Here is a 17,230-nt window from a genome sequence, read left to right on the forward strand (position 1 = left end):
GAGGGGAAACGGCCGGGCGGGGCCGGCCAGCGGCCATCAATGGCGGCGGCTCGGTGGCGGGCCATTACTCCCCACCGGCCGCCCATTACTCCCCACCGGCCGCGATTTTGTGGGGAGTAATGGGGGGGGAGGGAGAGGAGAGGGCGGGGAACTCATCCCTCTCTCCAACGAGGAGGGGGCGGCGGTTGGCGGTGGGCCGGGCGGCGGGAGGCAGTCGGGCGCACCTAAGAGAGAGGGAGGGAAGGAGGCGGAGAGGGAAGGGGGCCCTAATGGGTGGGGCCCACCCATCAGCGGGAGGAGGTGGGAGTAGGCGGCTCGGCTCGGGCCGAGCCAGGCCAGCCCAGGGGTTGGGCCGAGGCGGCCTAGGTGGGAGAGGAGGGGAGGGGAGGGGAGGGATGGCTGGACTGGACCGAGTGAGAGAGAGAGAGAGGGAGAGGGAGAGGGTCGAAAATGGCCCACAAGCCAAAGAGGGATTAACCAGATTTTAACTTTCTTAATTAAGCCGACCGGGGTTAATGCTGCCTTAAGGATTTTTCCGGTGCTCTGCAAATTCACGTAAAAATGGATTATGCATTCAAAGGTGCGGGGAACTTAACTTAAAATTCCCACACCCCTTTTGAGTTGAATCTGGATGCCTTTTATGGGTTCGGGCTAATTCGACTTTTACAATTTGTTAGGAACTGATTAGAAAGGTAGGAAAATTTTAGGGTGCTTTAGGGCGCGACAGTTTTGCATGTAACGAATTCCGTTGGATGGAGGAAAATAAATTGAGAAAAACTAAAAAGCAGCAGAAGGTTGCGCTGCACAAAATTCTTTTCTGTTTCTCTTTCAGTTCCTCTGTTTTTCTACTCTGAAACTTCAGACTACTGAGTGAGGGAGTGTGAGTGAATCTGTGAGATTGATCTTGGCGTTTTGCTGACAAAATAAAATCGCACCGTAGCGTTTAGCACGTGCATATTACTGTTTACCTGATGGCACTCTAGGTATGCCCCTGTGGAATTGTAAAGCACGAGAATAAAGAACTGTTGTCTGAAGATACAAGTGGTCGTCTAAAGTTGGGAATTAGAAGAAACAACAATGGCCAGTGGGAAATTAACAAGAGTGGATTCTAACTGGATGCCACCTTCTGACAATGGTCAGAATGGACATATTGAAAATGAGAATTGTGTTGTTTCAGCAAGCAACAGTGATGATGAGAACGGCAAAAATGGAATCTATAATCCAGAGCCAGGAGAATTTGATCAACTAACTAGCAATGTCTATGATCTTGATTCTTCTCCCATGGATGCACATTTTTCTCCAGCACATAAGGTGACTCAGATGATGATACTGTTGTGTTATCACCTAGTGCTGTGAATTTCAGTTCAGCACATAACACTGACAATGTATTTCCACCCAACCTAACTAAAGTTTTAGGAACATGTGGGGAACAAACGATAGGAGAATAGATCCTACTACTACTAGTACACCCAGTTTCACGCGGTCCACTCAGGACCCGTGAATCTCGCGTTCGACATGATGGTTCTCCCGGATGACGTGATCGTTGGCATCGGCTCCAGCTTTGCCCAGACGAGCGGCTCTACTCCCATCAATGTGTGCTTGGTGAGGAGCTTCCGGAGCTTCTTTGCGTGGCACTTGAGCTTCTTCTTCATAGTCATTCCATCCTCAGCTGCCGGTAAGGGTAGTTCCTTCCTATATTCCCACTTGCTCATTGTGGCAATTCCAAGTAGTTCATGAGCAATCCTTCAGACACTGTGCTGACTTCCATGGTGTTTTTTCTGCAGATCGTCTTGAAGCCGTTGCATCGCGATCCTCACTTCCTCCTCATCTTTTTCCCTCAATGATTGGAACAGAAAATTGTCGACGTATTCAAGAATGTTGCTTGCCATCCTCCAGTGCCCTGCATAAGGAATGACTTGAATAATTACCATCACATCACTGATTAATTACTACTCCAGCAATCATATAATGTTGTACTCGACATACAGTAGTAGAGTGCAGTTGACAACAATTAAGTTAATTACTACTCCATCAAACAACAGACAGCTGCAGACTGATTACACTAGTGCTAACAACAACACATGACACTAGTTAGTAGTAGATGGATGAAACAATCAGCAGTATTAAGCAAAACAGTAACAAAATAAACATGGCATGGCACGAAATGAAATGAGCAAACAGAACAATCAACAACAAGGATGAACATCATCAAGTAATAATCAATCAGGCAAGGACTAATAAGATAGACATAGCATCCCACGAAATGAAATGAACAAACAGAACAGTCTGATTCAACAAGAAGGATTAACATCATCAAGTAAGGAGTAGATCGGAAGGAACATATTACCGGCAACCAAGTGAGCAAGCAGATATTGCTCCTTGAGTTCCTTGAGGTCCTTGGGCTTGGGCTTGGGCTTGTCGGGTACATCAGCTGGAGCTAGTGGAGCTGTTGCTGTTGCTGGTGACGACGGGTGACGGTACTTGTCCCGAATGTTCTGCACCCTTGAAATCTCATGCATGATGTCCAGCCGGGCTTTTTCCTTGGTCTCCAGCAGATTTGGATTGATCACGATGAAGCCAGGTATACAGTCGTCGGCGGAGGCTTGTTCGATCTTGGATAGGATGAGAGGCGCCTCCGCTGGAGGAAGGTATGGCACAATGAACACTCTAAGAGGCTGATCAACAGGAGCAGGAGCAGGAGCATGATTCTCCGCCTGAACAAGAGCCGCCGCCAGCCCGGAGGCGCTTGAAACACGCACAATCCATCCGGCCTTCACCACGACGTTGTCGACGGCGTCATGGAGCACCTTCGGCTGGCCCTCCCGCAGCACCTCCACGGGGAGCCCGAGCCTCCTCGCCGTCTTGCAATCCTTATTCAGACGCGCCTCGGGGCATGCCATTCTCGCCTGCACTTGCAATTTGTATTTCAATCAATCACAACCAGACCAGAGGTCCAAAGCAGAGCACATATGTAAAAATAATCTTGCACCTTAACGAGCTGAGAACACGTTAATTGCAAGAACAAGCGTGCAGCGCGTGGAGAGGGAGACGAACGAGATCACCATGGAATCACAGTGCTCATCCTCCTACGGCGCGGCCGGCAGGGCACTTCATTCCCCCATGCCGTATCAATCAGCAAAATCAAAACCCGACCAACAGGGAGCGATCGATCTACTACTCTACTGGAGTGGATGACAACAAGGACAAGCAAGCGAGAACGATCTACTACTCTACTGGAGTGGATGACAAGCAAGTGAGAACGATCTACTACTCTACTGGAGTGGATGAACAAGCAAACGAGCGAACAACCAAGGAGGAGCATGACTCGCTCGTCTCGTCGAGGTATTAGGCGAACGGAGATCACAATAATGGAGATGAAATCGTCCGCCTCCCTCTGCCCGGGCCCGGCCATTTCACATGTACTACTTGTACTAGCGCATCGGCAAAATCAAACCAAAACCCGATCGATCGCAACACGTACACAACGCAAGAATGAACAAAAACAAACGCACAACTACTCTCCAACCTCAGTCGTCACACTCACATGCACCAGCAATTAGCTAGAATTACACGATGATCCAGAGTAATCCATCCGGCGCGCGGTGGAAAACGAACGAGCATGACTCGCTCGTCGACTTCCAACTTGCAAGCACGGAGAGGAGAGAGGCGAACTGAGATCACCATGAAATTGCGGTGCTCGTCCGCCACTTCCGATTCATCGGCGAAAAAAAAAACCAACCAGAACCACTAAATCACCCAAAACCCGAAAAAAAATATCCATCTCCCAGAGAAGATATCAACACATACATAAGCAGAGCAGGCAAACACCACCACAACACAGCTCGCACTACATCCAACAAGAAGATCGCAGCGAGGACAGATTGAATTGAAGAAGAAGAAGAGAGGAGGAGAGGGAGAGATTTTGTTGCTTACCTTTCGGCGCTCTCCGATCGCTTGTCACGGTGAGGCGAGGAGGAAGAAGGTGAATGGAACACTGCAGCAACAAGCAATCTCCTCTCCTCTCGCGGTATTTATACACTGCTCACTTCTGTCACGTACGGGTACGGTGAGACTGACTTGTGGACCCACCCATTCCGATGCACCGTCCGATCTCGCATCGACGCCTCTGGAACCTTTCGTAGCCCGCACTTTTCGCGTGCCATGGCAAATGCTGGGACCCACCCCACCAGACGGTGTTCGCCCATGCCATTGGGAGTGGAACCCACCCCTAGCCAGCCATCTCACTCCGGTATTTATATAAAACTACGTACAACTACTACTACTGTACTCATTTCTCCATTTGTCACGTATAAAACCCAACTGCATCACTAAAAAAAAAAAGCCAGGAAAGAGATTAATTAGAACCAACTTTAGGTACAACATTTGGTAATATGATGCATATCAGTTAACTAAAAACATCAAGTCTAATAACCATCAAAATTTGACATACTGGGGCAATGTATATTGGTCATAGAATCAAACCTCAAGGTTATTACACATTATGGTCTATGGAACATCAAATATTAACAAAACTCTCTAAACATGATTTACAGACCTCAACCGGATATGCAACGGTTAAGGGAATATTATTTAGTCCAAAGCGAAAACATGAGTTAAGGGGTGGTCCAAAGTGAAACTTTGGGATCTCTTCCATCCCTTCTTGCTCCTCCCTGAACTCCGGCCAGCCAATACCCAAAGACGCTGCACGCGCTCGAGCTCTGCCAGCACTGAGTGGCTTGAGCTCAGCATCCATGTGTGTACGAAGTGTGGACGGACGAACATATACAAAGAAAAAACTATGATGCAAGCTCAAGCCTGGGTGCTTGCCAAAGAATGCATGCCAATCCAACGAAATTCATGCAAATAACCCATCACAATCAAACCTCAAGAGTCATATAATAGAGGCTAAGACGCTACTGAACGAAACAGCTCAATCTCAAAACAACTATCTTGTCAAACCATCACCCTCTCAGAAAAGCACTCCTTCCTAAGCGCGTTGCAAAGCGTACTGGTGCTCGGCAGCTGACTCGAGTGCAGCGCAACGCCGGTGGAGCTTGAGCATCAGAGGTGTCAACGGATGGAGCTCGTGCCACCCTAGCTGTGGGTGGAGCTTGAGCTCAAGCTAGGCCACAGTGCAGCACGGGAGGAGCTTAAGGGTGGCAGTGTGTGCATCCTCGGGAGTTTGAGCTCGAAACTCAACACCAGCTAGCAGAGCTGAGCGCATTGCAGCACTTCTGGATCCCAGCAGCTAGCCAGAGTTTAGGAGGAGATGAAAGAGATGAATAGTGGGGGTGGTTCAAGATGCAATCAAATGAAATATTATCAAGTCCAAAGTGAAAACATAGCTCAATGGGTGTCCCAAATTAAAACCTTGGTAAGAAAGTGTAGCCCAATGTGCAATTTACTCAAGAAAAAAAATGCATAGCACCGTTCTTCATGTAAGCAACGCCAAACAAGAATTATAAAACTGGACTAAGGAAAAATAAACTGAAATTCAATAGTTTCGGAGGCAATGATTTCAGAGGTGCTTTGAATTACACTTAAGGTACCTGTCCAACTGAGAAAATTGAGAAATGGGAATCACCTTTTTGGCACCAGAATATTGCATTAGTTTTGTGATCCAATTGGCTAAGAACCAAGATCATCTGCAATGACAAGCACTAAATTATCAGACTATAATCAGGGAAGTAGATCATTTAGTGCACCAGCTACACGTTATGCATTTTTTCCAGTTTTGATTCCAAGAATGGTATGTGAGATGTATGCCATTGCCATAACAAAGTGCTCTTAAATGGGCCGTGATGTAAGCAAAATATTCAGCTAGTTAGGATTGATTATTCATTCAAACCTAGGGTCCATCCTACCACTAAACATAAACAAAACGCATCCACGAGCAAAGAAAGATTTAGTACAACTCCTTGGGACAAACTCCAATCTATTATGTCATCAGCAATTCTCATGTAAGCAAGAAAATAACTTTCAGCGCCATTAGATCAGATGGATAAAACACTTATTTTTATTATTTTCCTAGTGACAACACCAATTAGAAAAGCCATAATGTACACAAACCTGGAGTTGAATGAACAGCCAGAAAAAGAACAGCTACATTTCATGATAGAAGTACTGGAGTACATGGCTGGAGAAGCCACGATCTCAGTGAGGGCTGGTGGGCACCGATCAACCTCGATGATGGCTAGCTGCAGAACAAGTTCAATGGTTCAATGATGGTTGGCTCCAGATCGAGATAGATGGCAACGACCATGGCACTGGAGCAGGCTGTGGCCCTGGTGGTGCAGGGGCCTGTGCCTCGAGACCCAATGGAGTAGGTGTGAATTTGCGACAGCCTCACGGCGGAGCAGCCAGATCCGCCCGGCCTCAGCCACGGCTCATCGGCAGCCAGGTGTACTGTTGTGTAGGAAGTACGCAGGCCTTGAGGGAGTGGAGGGGCGAAAGACACTGACCAGAGGGTCCCACATTGTTTTTCACCATGTTGCCACATTGGCATGCCACGTGGACAAAAGTGACAAATAGTTAAGAAACCACCTCTTAAGGACAAAAATAATAAGTGCAAATCTAAGAAGGGCATTTGGACAATTGCCAAACCTAATAGTGGCAAATAGTTAAATTTCCCAGGGATAGGGGGAGTAGTGCGTGGGGTCAGAGGGGAGGTGGGGTGTGAGGGCGTGAGGCCGTGAAGGTGAGGACGCGTTGCTACGCGATTTGGATGATCTGGATCATTCGATCTGATATAGATGAATAGAGGCTGTTGGATTTGATGAATAAAGTATGTAACATGTAGGACTTCATTGGTGAACTATAGGGTAGATAGTTATAACTACCCTATAACTACAGACACGACCGCATATATTTGTGCGACGGAGAGGTATAAATATACTTGATTCAATGGCTAACACCCATATAAAATTATCTAATTTTTTACACTTGAATTTTGTTTAAAACTTGTTAAATAGTCATCTAATTGTCTTATGATTCTAAATAACCGAAACTTATCATCATCGGGTTTTCAACTTTATAGTATTTAACACCACACCAGCTACCACCCCTTACTCCTTTGCCTCCCTTTTAATTTACTTACCAGGGGCCTATCACTACTTCTATGCATCCTCATTGGTAACTTCAAAAATCAAGCTATAAAAGATCTAGATGTCAATCAAATTTATCACATATTATACCATATAAATCAGAGCAGCCAGAAGAAGCTGAGGTGAGGGAGCAGAGAGACCTCCTGAAGATGGAGCAATATATGGTCCTGCAATCCAGCTCAAGAAGAAGAAGTAAGTGCCCAAATATTTCAGTTTCTGGAGGAGCAGCTGGTGCTTCAGCACAAGAAGGAGAAATATTCAAGTGCCCAATTCCAGTAAGGGGGTGAAGCTACAGTTGCAGCAAGAGAATCACCCAATCTTCACAGCTTCACTAGAGCCATTAAACAGGTAATCAAGAGATTAAAATGGAACAGAAATCATATCATGGCATGATTGTTGTGTGATGCATATGCTAGTATGTTTAGGAGCTGTGTGCATGCAATAATTATATCCATTAAACCTGAACAATAAACTCCATTGCTGGCATGCAATTGAATCTGTGCATAAACTAGTAGTATGTGTTGTGAATTATATAGTATATATATGCATCCTTGTAAAAATAAGTATGAGCACTTCAGCTATAACCGGAAGACCAAAACCAGGATTTAAATTGGAGCACAGTATATACATTCCTAGTTCATTAAGCAAGGAATAGTTTTGACGAGTAATTGTCAGCAAGTTAGTATCATTACAAAATAAATAGATTCCCAGTAAGATAACTCTAGTATAGATCAACCATCTAATTACATAGCAAACAGCACGAGGTATCTTTTACGTGATCTAAAAGTGCATTTGATTTAAGGATTTATATCTATGTGTAGTTTCCTTTATAAATCATAAGTCATCAAAGAACCGCATAATAAATCTTGAGTGGAAGAATAATGGAATTAATTATAACTTGATTGTTTAAAATCTTCGGAGCTTTATAGAAGTTCGGTGCCATCACTAGTTCAGAATTGTACACAGTAAAACATATAGAAACAATGCAGTTGTTGGTTTCATCGTAAATAAATTAAATTGAGCCTTTAGAGTTATGGGGCAATACAGTAGGTTTTTGTAGCAAATCATTTAATACAATAAAGCAAATGTTTAGGACAGGGCATCAAAATAAAACTATAACATATAGTTATCAGTTTATCAGTAGTTAAACTCTTCCTTTATCAAAATTCTAATAAAGTATTTCATAAGTTAACCTATTGTTCAGTAAATCATATAGGGTAATAATCAGGACATAAAGACAGTAGAAATAAATCATTCAAAGAAATCAGTCACCATCTATTTGTATTCAAGATTAGATTTCATGGGTTATAATTCTATTATCTATAGTGCAGGTTTTTGCCATGATTATCAAAGTATAAAACCATGTAATTGTTGCATTATTCAATATAAATCTTATTTTCAAATCTGATTTTATTACTGTGTCACTAATTTGAGAAATTAGATAATTTCAACATGCAAACATATATATGTGGTTCTGATCATTCTAGTGTGCTACTGATTCCGGTATTTCAGTTACTTTTATATGCTAGCATATATAAGGACTTAATCATGTTAGTGTAACTTTTTTTATTATCCTTTCTAATTTCATTTCAGTACTGCACTTGCAACAGAATTGTGAGCATTCATTTATCCATTCATAGCATACAGGCATCAACCAAATAAATCACTAGAACCAACAGAGACCACCATAAGCACAGCACAACATGACCAAGTTGAGTATTAGTGCTAGTCCATAATTATCCCCAATGCATGTCACGGCACAACATCATACAAGAGAGAACATCACACCAGAACATTGTCATAAGAATCAGATAAGGAAGGGAGAGTTTGAGTGGTCACCAATGGGGATAGGACGCAGCCGCCGGAGTTGCGCGGTGGTTGGCACCAGTCATCTCCACGGCAGCAGCGGCAATTGGAGAGGCGGGGCGACGGCTAGGGTTAGAGCTAGGACGAGACGGAGAGAGAGGGAGGATCAGGGGAAGAGAGAAAGAAAGAGAAGAAGAGAGGGAGAAGCAGGGGAGTAGAGGAAGGAAGCGGTACCAGGGGCAGGCAGCACCGGCCATCTCGGCGGCGGCGGCGGCGGCGGCGGCAGGGAGTCGAGCATCCAGGGACAATTGGCCAAGGGAATCAGAGAGGAGTAGGGCTCGCACCAGTAGTGAAGGCCTGGAAACCTTCCTAGAGTCCATACGTCGCCGGAGTTTGGCCGGCGGCGGCACCTCGTGTTGAGCAACGGGAACCGATTCCTGGCAGTAGCGGCTGCTGGAGGGCGACCGGAGTTGGAGTCCGGTAGCCGGCGTGAGGAAGCGCGGCGGCGCTAGAGCGTGACGGAGAGGAGGAGAACGAGAGAAAGAAACAAGGTGGACTAGGTGGGCTCTTCTGTTAGCCTTTGATATGTGGGCTGTACATGGTATGGTAGTCTGATTTTCGTCCTTGATTCGATGCAACCCGTGCTCCAACTTACTAAAACGGTGCAAACAACATCCCTCAGTAGTTTTGTCCCCAATTTTAACTGACATGACTCTTTTAACTAGATCTTCGTCCACGTGACATTGATATAGTACTCACGTGGCAGGTTTGATCTTAAAAAACGTAAAGTAGCAACCTCGGCCTTCCTACTTTATCTCCCCATCTCTTCACCGGATGACAAAGATGGAGAGGCGGGGAGGCCGGCGAGGCGCCCTCCTCTCTCCCGCCGGCCGCCGCCGTGCCGCTCCTCTCCCCCGTCGCCACGCCACACGGCGCTCATCTCTGGTGCCGAGCTCATGCGCTCCATGGCGGACACCGACCTCCGCACGCTGGATCTCTCTGTGTGCAGCAGCCTCTCCCTCTCCACCGGCACAGCGCTCCCACCGAACGCCCTTTTCTCCACCGCCCGCAGACGGCTGTCAGATGCCATCCAGGAGAAGAAGCAAGAAAAGACAAAAAAAAAAAGGAAAGAAAAAGAGAATGATTGATAATGTTTTCATCGTACAGTACATACTTCATCTCATATTCTTTTCCAAATTCAAAATAAAATAAATCTGCAAATAGAATATATCAATTTTTAAAAGAATGTTAAGGTGTATAGCTCTATAAGATATACTTCTTTACACACTTTTTTCCAAATTCAAAATATAATAAATTTACAAATAGAACACATCATTTACAAAGAATATTAGAAGAGTAAGAGAAAAGAAAAAAATAAAAAAAGGCAGCGGTGACTGGTGAACTTCAGACATACAAGAGCTGAGCAAGCAGCCTTTTTTCTTTATTAGAAAAAATACCCGTGCGTTACAACGGGTAAAAATGTTTTTGGATTGCTATACATTGTACTCTTTGGTTTTGGGTTAAAAACTCATTTTCTTCCTTCCTTTTCAGTCTCGGCCTAGCCCACTACCCCTCTGATTAGCCTGCTTCTCTTCAACCTAGCACAAAAATAGAACTATAGGCGTAACTTGCACAGTCGCTGCCATCTTCAACCTCCGAAAGACAGTCCCGTGTAGTACTATGCCAGAACCGATCCTCCCATTAAATCCGGTCAAATTTTTTTCGATCTCTCAAAATTGGTTGAGGGTTTTTGATTCACTCAGTCTCCTCTTTTCATTTTTATTAAAATTGGAGTGAATCCACAAAACTGTGGGATATAAACGGTGACTTTTAAATAGATATTGAATCTGGTGAATTAAAGCGGAACTGAAAAGATAAATTATATGGAAAATGATGATGGAGTAGTGGAGAATTGATTTTTACAATAGATTGGAGGAGGGAAAGCGTGAGGAGGTTGATCGATGTGGCGATGGTGGCATGGGGCTAGGGTTCAGCCCGAGGACAGAAAAAACCGAGTAGATTAAAAAAAGAATTTTAACCATGTACGCACACCCTTCAGCTTGCAAAAGAATACGAATAAAAAATAGGGACGAAAAAAATAAATAAAAGGAAAAAGACGATGGCAAAATAACCGAAAAGAACATTGAAAAAAAAGACGGATGGAAGAAAAAAGAGAAGTGGAAAAAAAAGCTGGATAAAAGAGACGGACAAATACCAATCGGTTTCTCCGCACGACTATTTTTTTTTTTTGGAGTCGGCGATTTTTTTATTTTTTAGGTCGACCTTTTTGTTTTTTACTCAACATTTTTTGCCACTTTTTTTTGGGTTCCGGTACGAATCGGACTTTTTTTTCCATGTTTTTCTTTCGCGTTTTTTGTGCGCGTTTTCTTTTCCCGCCTGAGTTTTTCGCCTTTCTAAAATTACGGATTTGGAGGAGTAGAGATTAAAACCGAAATAAAAAAATTAAAACCGACTTAAACACAAATGACTTATCAAGGTACCAATAAAAATATTTTAAATTTTTACATGCTAATAATGGGTGAATGTTGTTTTAATGTTACTATTGATATACGGTTCAGATAGAATGAAATTCACCGTGGGAATTTGTTTGGATATTTTTTTTAGAAAATCATGAGCTTCAATTAGGAGTTCAACTTTCATCTCAAATTAGCATGTAAGTTTTTTTAAAAAAATTTCTTATACAATTTCTTTTGTATTTCCAAAAGCAAACGGATTTAAAATCCGACTCAAACATGGATCTGTATTTAAAAAAAGGACTTAAAAACCGATTCAAATAAGGATGACGTACCAAAATACTGGTAAAAACATCTTCAATTTTTATAATAGAGATAGAGAAGACAAATAAGTTTTGTAGAATGATGGGTCTGTTTGTTACCAAATAAAATTTTTCACGCTGTCACATCAAATATTTAAACATATGCATATAGTATTAAATGTAGAAAAAAATCAATTACACAATTTGCCAAGAAATTGCGAGACAAATCTTTTAAGCCTAATTACACCATGATTAGACAACGTAGTGTTACATTAAACATTTGCTAATGACAAATTAATTAGGTTCAATAAATTTATCTCGCGGTTTCCTGACGAAATCTGTAATTTTGTTTTTATTATTACACTACATTTAATACTTGGAGTGTGTGTCAAATATCCGGGGGAAATTGTTTTTTCCAACTAAACAAACCCTTTGTGAAAATTTCGGGGCAATGCGGGGGTGACCTTGTGGTTGGGGTGGGGAGCATTGGAAGCGGCGGCGGTGACCCCATCCATCCCGGACGACGACGGCGCCGATCCCTCCCGGCCTCCTCCCCGTCAGCCGCCACCAAGATTTGGATCCGAGTCTCGCGAGGAGGGGAACCGAGCCGGATTAGTAGTAGGAGTGGTATATTTCTTCTTCTTATAGATATGGACGGACTGGGACGGGGTTGAGCAGCAAAGCAATGGATCTCCCGTCTCCTCCACTACAGCCACAGCAGGCGCCGCCGCCCACCACCGCAGGTAGCTTGACCTTCTCCCCTTCCGAATCCTCTCTTATTTGAGATTTGTAGGAAATCTCAAACCTACCGTTTCCTCTGAAATTAACAGCGACATAATCTTCTTCTCCTTCTTTTACCGTTTCCCCTGAAATTAACAGCGACATAATCTTCTTCTTCTTTTACTCAAGTTTCTGGTGGCACCTGCATTATTACGTCATTGCAAAAGCTGCTCCTTCTGGATTACAGTCACCCTCTTCCTCTATTGAAAATTTAGATTACTTTTTGCTTGGATGGCTGGCGAGAATTCATCTTACCATCTGTCATGACTAAATAACAAGTGGGATTGTAACTAGACTATACTGGTGTTTATCACCACTAATGCCAGTGTTTGAACTCATTCTCAGGAAAATTATTTTATTCTCATTTTGTCCAAGACAAATTTTGTTCACTTCATTGAACGCATGCATATTCTAGTTGTAAACTTGGGAACGTTCTAGTTTTCACTCAGATAGGAATTAGGAGCTATTTATCCTTTTCTTTTCACTGTCCTTTGATAACAAGTTAACAACCCATAGATCATCCCTTACCTTTTCCTCATTTTTTTTCCCTGTTTGGTTACAAATGAACAGAAATACTAACTGCGATAGCGAACTCTTACCATTGCACTTCAGCTGTTCAGTGTTTACGTAATAAGTTTAAGAATTATATTGATAACATCTAATCTCTGGAATGCATCATCTCCAAAGATTCATAGCTAGATAACTTATTGTTTATTATCATTGCTAAAGGAATTTCTTGCACTCTTGCATATGCGCCATCCTGAACCATTGCTCATTGTTTCTAGTCTTCATAGGTAGTAGCATGCCAGCCAGAAGAGCACACATGGAGGATGGGATCTGTCCAGTAAACAAAAGGAGGAGATTGGCGCTCAGCCCATGTGCTGAAGTATATAACAGCAAGCGGATAAGATCACAATGGGTTGATTTTCAATCTCTCCCTGAGGTATGTACGTTAAACTTAGGATCAACTCTACTAAATGTGCTTTAGGGACTGCCTGATGTTTTGTCCACACTCATCACCAGGACATTCTGTCAAGGATAATGTCAAAACTAACATTGAAGCAAGCTGTTCAGATGAGCATGGTATCGAGTGTGTTCAGAAGAGCTTGGATTTTCCATCCTGATCTTCTTTTTGGCACTGAAGAATTGTTTGGAACTTCTGATCGACAGTTGAGAGCGCTGAGCACCAATGGGTTTATTGACACAATCAATTTTGTCTTGAGGAAACACAGTGGTCTAGGAGTGAGTGATTTTGGTGTGAAGTTTGAGCTGTGGAAGGAGCATGCACGTGACATTGATGGATGGGTTTCCTTTGCTATTGCATCGAAAGCAAGGGTTCTCGTCCTGAACTTTTCTCCATATATAGGATTGCGAGAAAACAGTTACAGCTTTCCATGTCATCTTTTCAATGACAGAAATGGATCCCACTTTAAGGTTCTTCAACTTGATACTGTTACTTTTGGCCCAACTCCTGACTTTTGTGGCTTTGCTAATCTTACAATGCTTACTTTGAAGCATGTGCTTGTATTGGACAACTTCCAGTACTTCTTACCGAAATGCCCTGCCCTAGAATGGTTGGAAATCCTAATGTGCTCCCAGCTACATAATTTGCATGTTTCTGAACCATTGCCGCGGCTGGAATTTTTGCGTGTACAAGGTTGTGCGATTAACAAGATTGAGCTCCATGCCCCCAAACTCACCACATTTGAGTATAGAGGTTGTTTTAAAGTGATTATTGCACTTCACAAATGCTTGAAGCTTAAGACTGCAAGCATTGCGTCTCATATTGAGGACAACCTTGAGTATGTTTTCACTGGGCTTCCAAATGGATTACCTCATGTTGAGAGACTACATGTGAAAGTGTTTGTGAGGACTCAGGTACCTTAATCCCAATGCATACCCTCCAAAATCTTCAATCAAGTATGTGTGTGTGTGTGTGTGTGTGTGTGTGTGTATTTGTTTCAGAATTTCCTTGGCGTCTTTCAGATACCTGGATTTACACAGCCCCCTCTTAAATTTATCAATTTAAGGCATCTGATCATGAGGATAACCTTTGGAAGTGCTAAACGTTTTGGAAAAAATGCAGTTCTGCAGCTAGCATATCTTTTGGAAGCTGCTCCTTTGTTAGTGGACCTTCATTTGGATGTGAGTTATTATGCCATCTGCACCTTCATCCTGTTTGTAGTTTTAAATACTCTGTAATCTCATTTTTATACTTTACTCCTGTCTAATGTGCCCACACTTGCTTTATATGTCTATTTAATTTTAAGTATTGCCTTGAGTCAAAATTTTGATACTGGAACTGTGGGGGCAGGCCAGCCTATTAGACCACATAAATCTCAAAGTGGCCATGAGCTGAAACACAGCAACATAATACTACTAGCTAGTATGCGACTATTGGCACAAAACACATAATAATTCATACTCTATACTATTCTAAAAGAGGGCAATGCCGGTGGTAGTGAATTTACCACCCACCAACTCTATTATATATTGTTGTACTTTAATATTAATATTACAAAATAGCCCTATATATTGGTTCTATCTTATTTCAAATCTAAAATAAAATTTCTTCCAAACAATATTATCATGCGGATATAATTCATATTTATTTTAGCTAGTTATCTTGAATTCCATTGAAGGTTTGTACAAGATATGTACTTAAATCAATAACAATCCATAGTTTTACCTTGTTGAGTATCTTGATTGTGAAGTGGCTTTAAGGAGCAATCTTGCTTAGTAGTTAATTATAGAGTAAATTTCAGAAAACTGCACTTTTATTGACTAAACTATCACTTTGCTGCAACCTTTGCGACACTTTTCAAAAAACTGCAACATTAGCGTTGAAAATTATCACATAGCTGCATTTTTTTTCATGATTCCCTGTTACTGACATTCCGGGCCCACATGTCATACATATATGCTCGAGAGAGGGAGGAATGGAGCGGCACGTCAGCATGCCACCTCATGGCTTTTTTTTACTGTAGCGATGCCATGTCAGTGCGTGTTCCGGCGGAAAAAATCGTGGTCCGGCTGCACCATTTGGCTCGGTCAAGGGCACAGGCCGACAGGGTCAAAGGCAGGTCTAAGACCTGATAACGACACATTACTACTCCCCCGATTCCCACCGTCGCCACCGCAATCTTCCTAGTCGATGCTGGGAATCGAGGCAATAGTACGGTGAGAATCAGGGCAATAGTAATGTGTCGTTATCAGGTCTTGGACCTGCCTTTGACCCTGTCGGCCTGTGCCCCTGACCGAGCCAAATGGTGCAACAAGACCATGATTTTTCCCTCCCGAACACGCACTGACGTGGCATCGCTACAGTAAAAAAAAGCCATGAGGTGACATGCTGACGTGGCGCTCCGTTCCTCCCTCTCTCAAGCATATATATATGACATGTGGGCCCGGAATGTCAGTACCAGGGAATCCCGAAAAAATTGCAGCTATGTGATAATTTCTAACGCTAATGTTGCAGTTTTCTGAAAAGTGGCGCAAAGGTTGCAGCAAAGTGATAGTTTAGTCAATAAAAGTGCAGTTTTCTGAAATTTACTCTTAATTATATGCACTTGCTTTAGCTTGTGGGGGGCTATTGCATATCTGCCACTAGCTAGTGAAGATTTTGTGCACTTGGTTGTCATGCTATTGATTTGTTTGTATTGACAGGTGACATATAATTTTGTGTGCAGATGACGTGTGCAGATATTTGTGAGGACCCCCCTGCTAGGGACGTGATTATACATCGCCCCTACTACAATCTCAAGAGAGCTTGCATGACCGGATTTAATGGTAATGGAGGTCAAATTGCCCTAGTAAGATTTATCCTCAGGAATGCAGTAAAATTGGAGAAAATGACTATAGTTCCAAAAGGGAGAAGAACGGGCAAAATGATGGGAGAATACGAATTAAGCCTTAGAATGATCAGGAAAAAAATTGTTCCAAAAGACAGGAACGGTGTACTCGTAATTTTGTAGTAATTCTCAAGTTATATATGTACTATTATAGGAAGGGCTGGACTTACATGCCCTTATACTTTTTCAGAAACAATAATAATAGTGCATCTTTTTATAATTTTATTTATGTGATGGAGCATTTGCTTAGTATACTACCGCAGTAGAAGCTAGTGATGGACGACTTCGATCTAGATGGTGATGTGGAATTTTGCTACTTGGGCATACTTGCAGGTAGGGTGCATGTTGTTGCTCCAGTAGATCACCTCCTTGAATTTAGTTTTTTTTTCTTTTAAAAAAAGTCGTTCTATAATTTCAAGACATTTAACATAGCAACCTGCAGATAGTACAAGCCACAAAGGCCACAAAAAACAACAATCACAGGTAACAAAATAATTATACAAAAAATTGAAGATCGATCGTGTTCTTTTCACGTACGCTAGCTGGTGTGGTTGCCTCGTGATTGACGATTGAGCTTGACCAACAAGGCAGAACACAGACCATGCAACCGACCATTTAAATAGATAGCCAGTCAGTAACATGTACTCCTCTCACCATCCCATAAAAAACGAATCTAGAATCAGATGTGATATTCTAATACGATTAATCTAAATATATATATCTGTGTGTGTATATGTATTTAGATTCGTAGTATTAGCATGTGTCACATCTAGTAACTAGATTGATTTTTTTATGGGACGAAGGAAGTACTACTTTTTTACTAATCGATACATAAATATACATTAGTTCGTCTCACGTTCAATTAGCAAACCACCCAAAACTCAAGGTAAGCTAAACACAGTGGCGGAACTGAG

General features: G+C 42.6%; 1 protein-coding gene and 1 pseudogene across 2 annotated transcripts; one reads left to right on the forward strand and one right to left on the reverse strand.

The window, feature by feature from the left end:
- Positions 1-973: 973 nt before the first annotated feature.
- LOC127753854 (uncharacterized) lies at positions 974-7,184 on the reverse strand (annotated as a pseudogene).
- A 4,920-nt stretch (positions 7,185-12,104) lies between these two features.
- On the forward strand, positions 12,105-16,595 carry LOC127760739 (uncharacterized). 2 transcript variants are annotated; one of them, XM_052285039.1, is made up of 5 exons: positions 12,105-12,428; positions 13,260-13,408; positions 13,489-14,343; positions 14,452-14,610; positions 16,155-16,595. In XM_052285039.1, exons 1-5 carry the CDS (start codon positions 12,371-12,373, stop codon positions 16,437-16,439), a joined length of 1,506 nt encoding a protein of 501 aa, XP_052140999.1. In that variant the 5' UTR covers positions 12,105-12,370; the 3' UTR covers positions 16,440-16,595. The 2 variants fall into 2 exon arrangements, with proteins under 2 accessions (XP_052140999.1, XP_052140998.1); XM_052285038.1 differs by having other exon boundaries at positions 13,251-13,408; positions 16,155-16,594.
- The last annotated feature ends 635 nt before the right edge of the window (positions 16,596-17,230 follow it).

Source organism: Oryza glaberrima, chromosome 1, assembly GCF_000147395.1.
Source record: "Oryza glaberrima chromosome 1, OglaRS2, whole genome shotgun sequence".
Taxonomy (NCBI): domain Eukaryota; kingdom Viridiplantae; phylum Streptophyta; class Magnoliopsida; order Poales; family Poaceae; genus Oryza; species Oryza glaberrima.

What these genes read in the sequence shown, in the direction of transcription:
- LOC127760739 (XM_052285038.1), top strand. Translation starts at nt 12,371, where the DNA reads ATGGATCTCCCGTCTCCTCCACTACAGCCACAGCAGGCGCCGCCGCCC. An exon ending in GCCGCCGCCCACCACCGCAG is followed by an intron (nt 12,429 to 13,250) that starts GTAGCTTGACCT and finishes CATTGTTTCTAG; the next exon opens with TCTTCATAGGTAGTAGCATG. An exon ending in ATTTTCAATCTCTCCCTGAG is followed by an intron (nt 13,409 to 13,488) that starts GTATGTACGTTA and finishes ACTCATCACCAG; the next exon opens with GACATTCTGTCAAGGATAAT.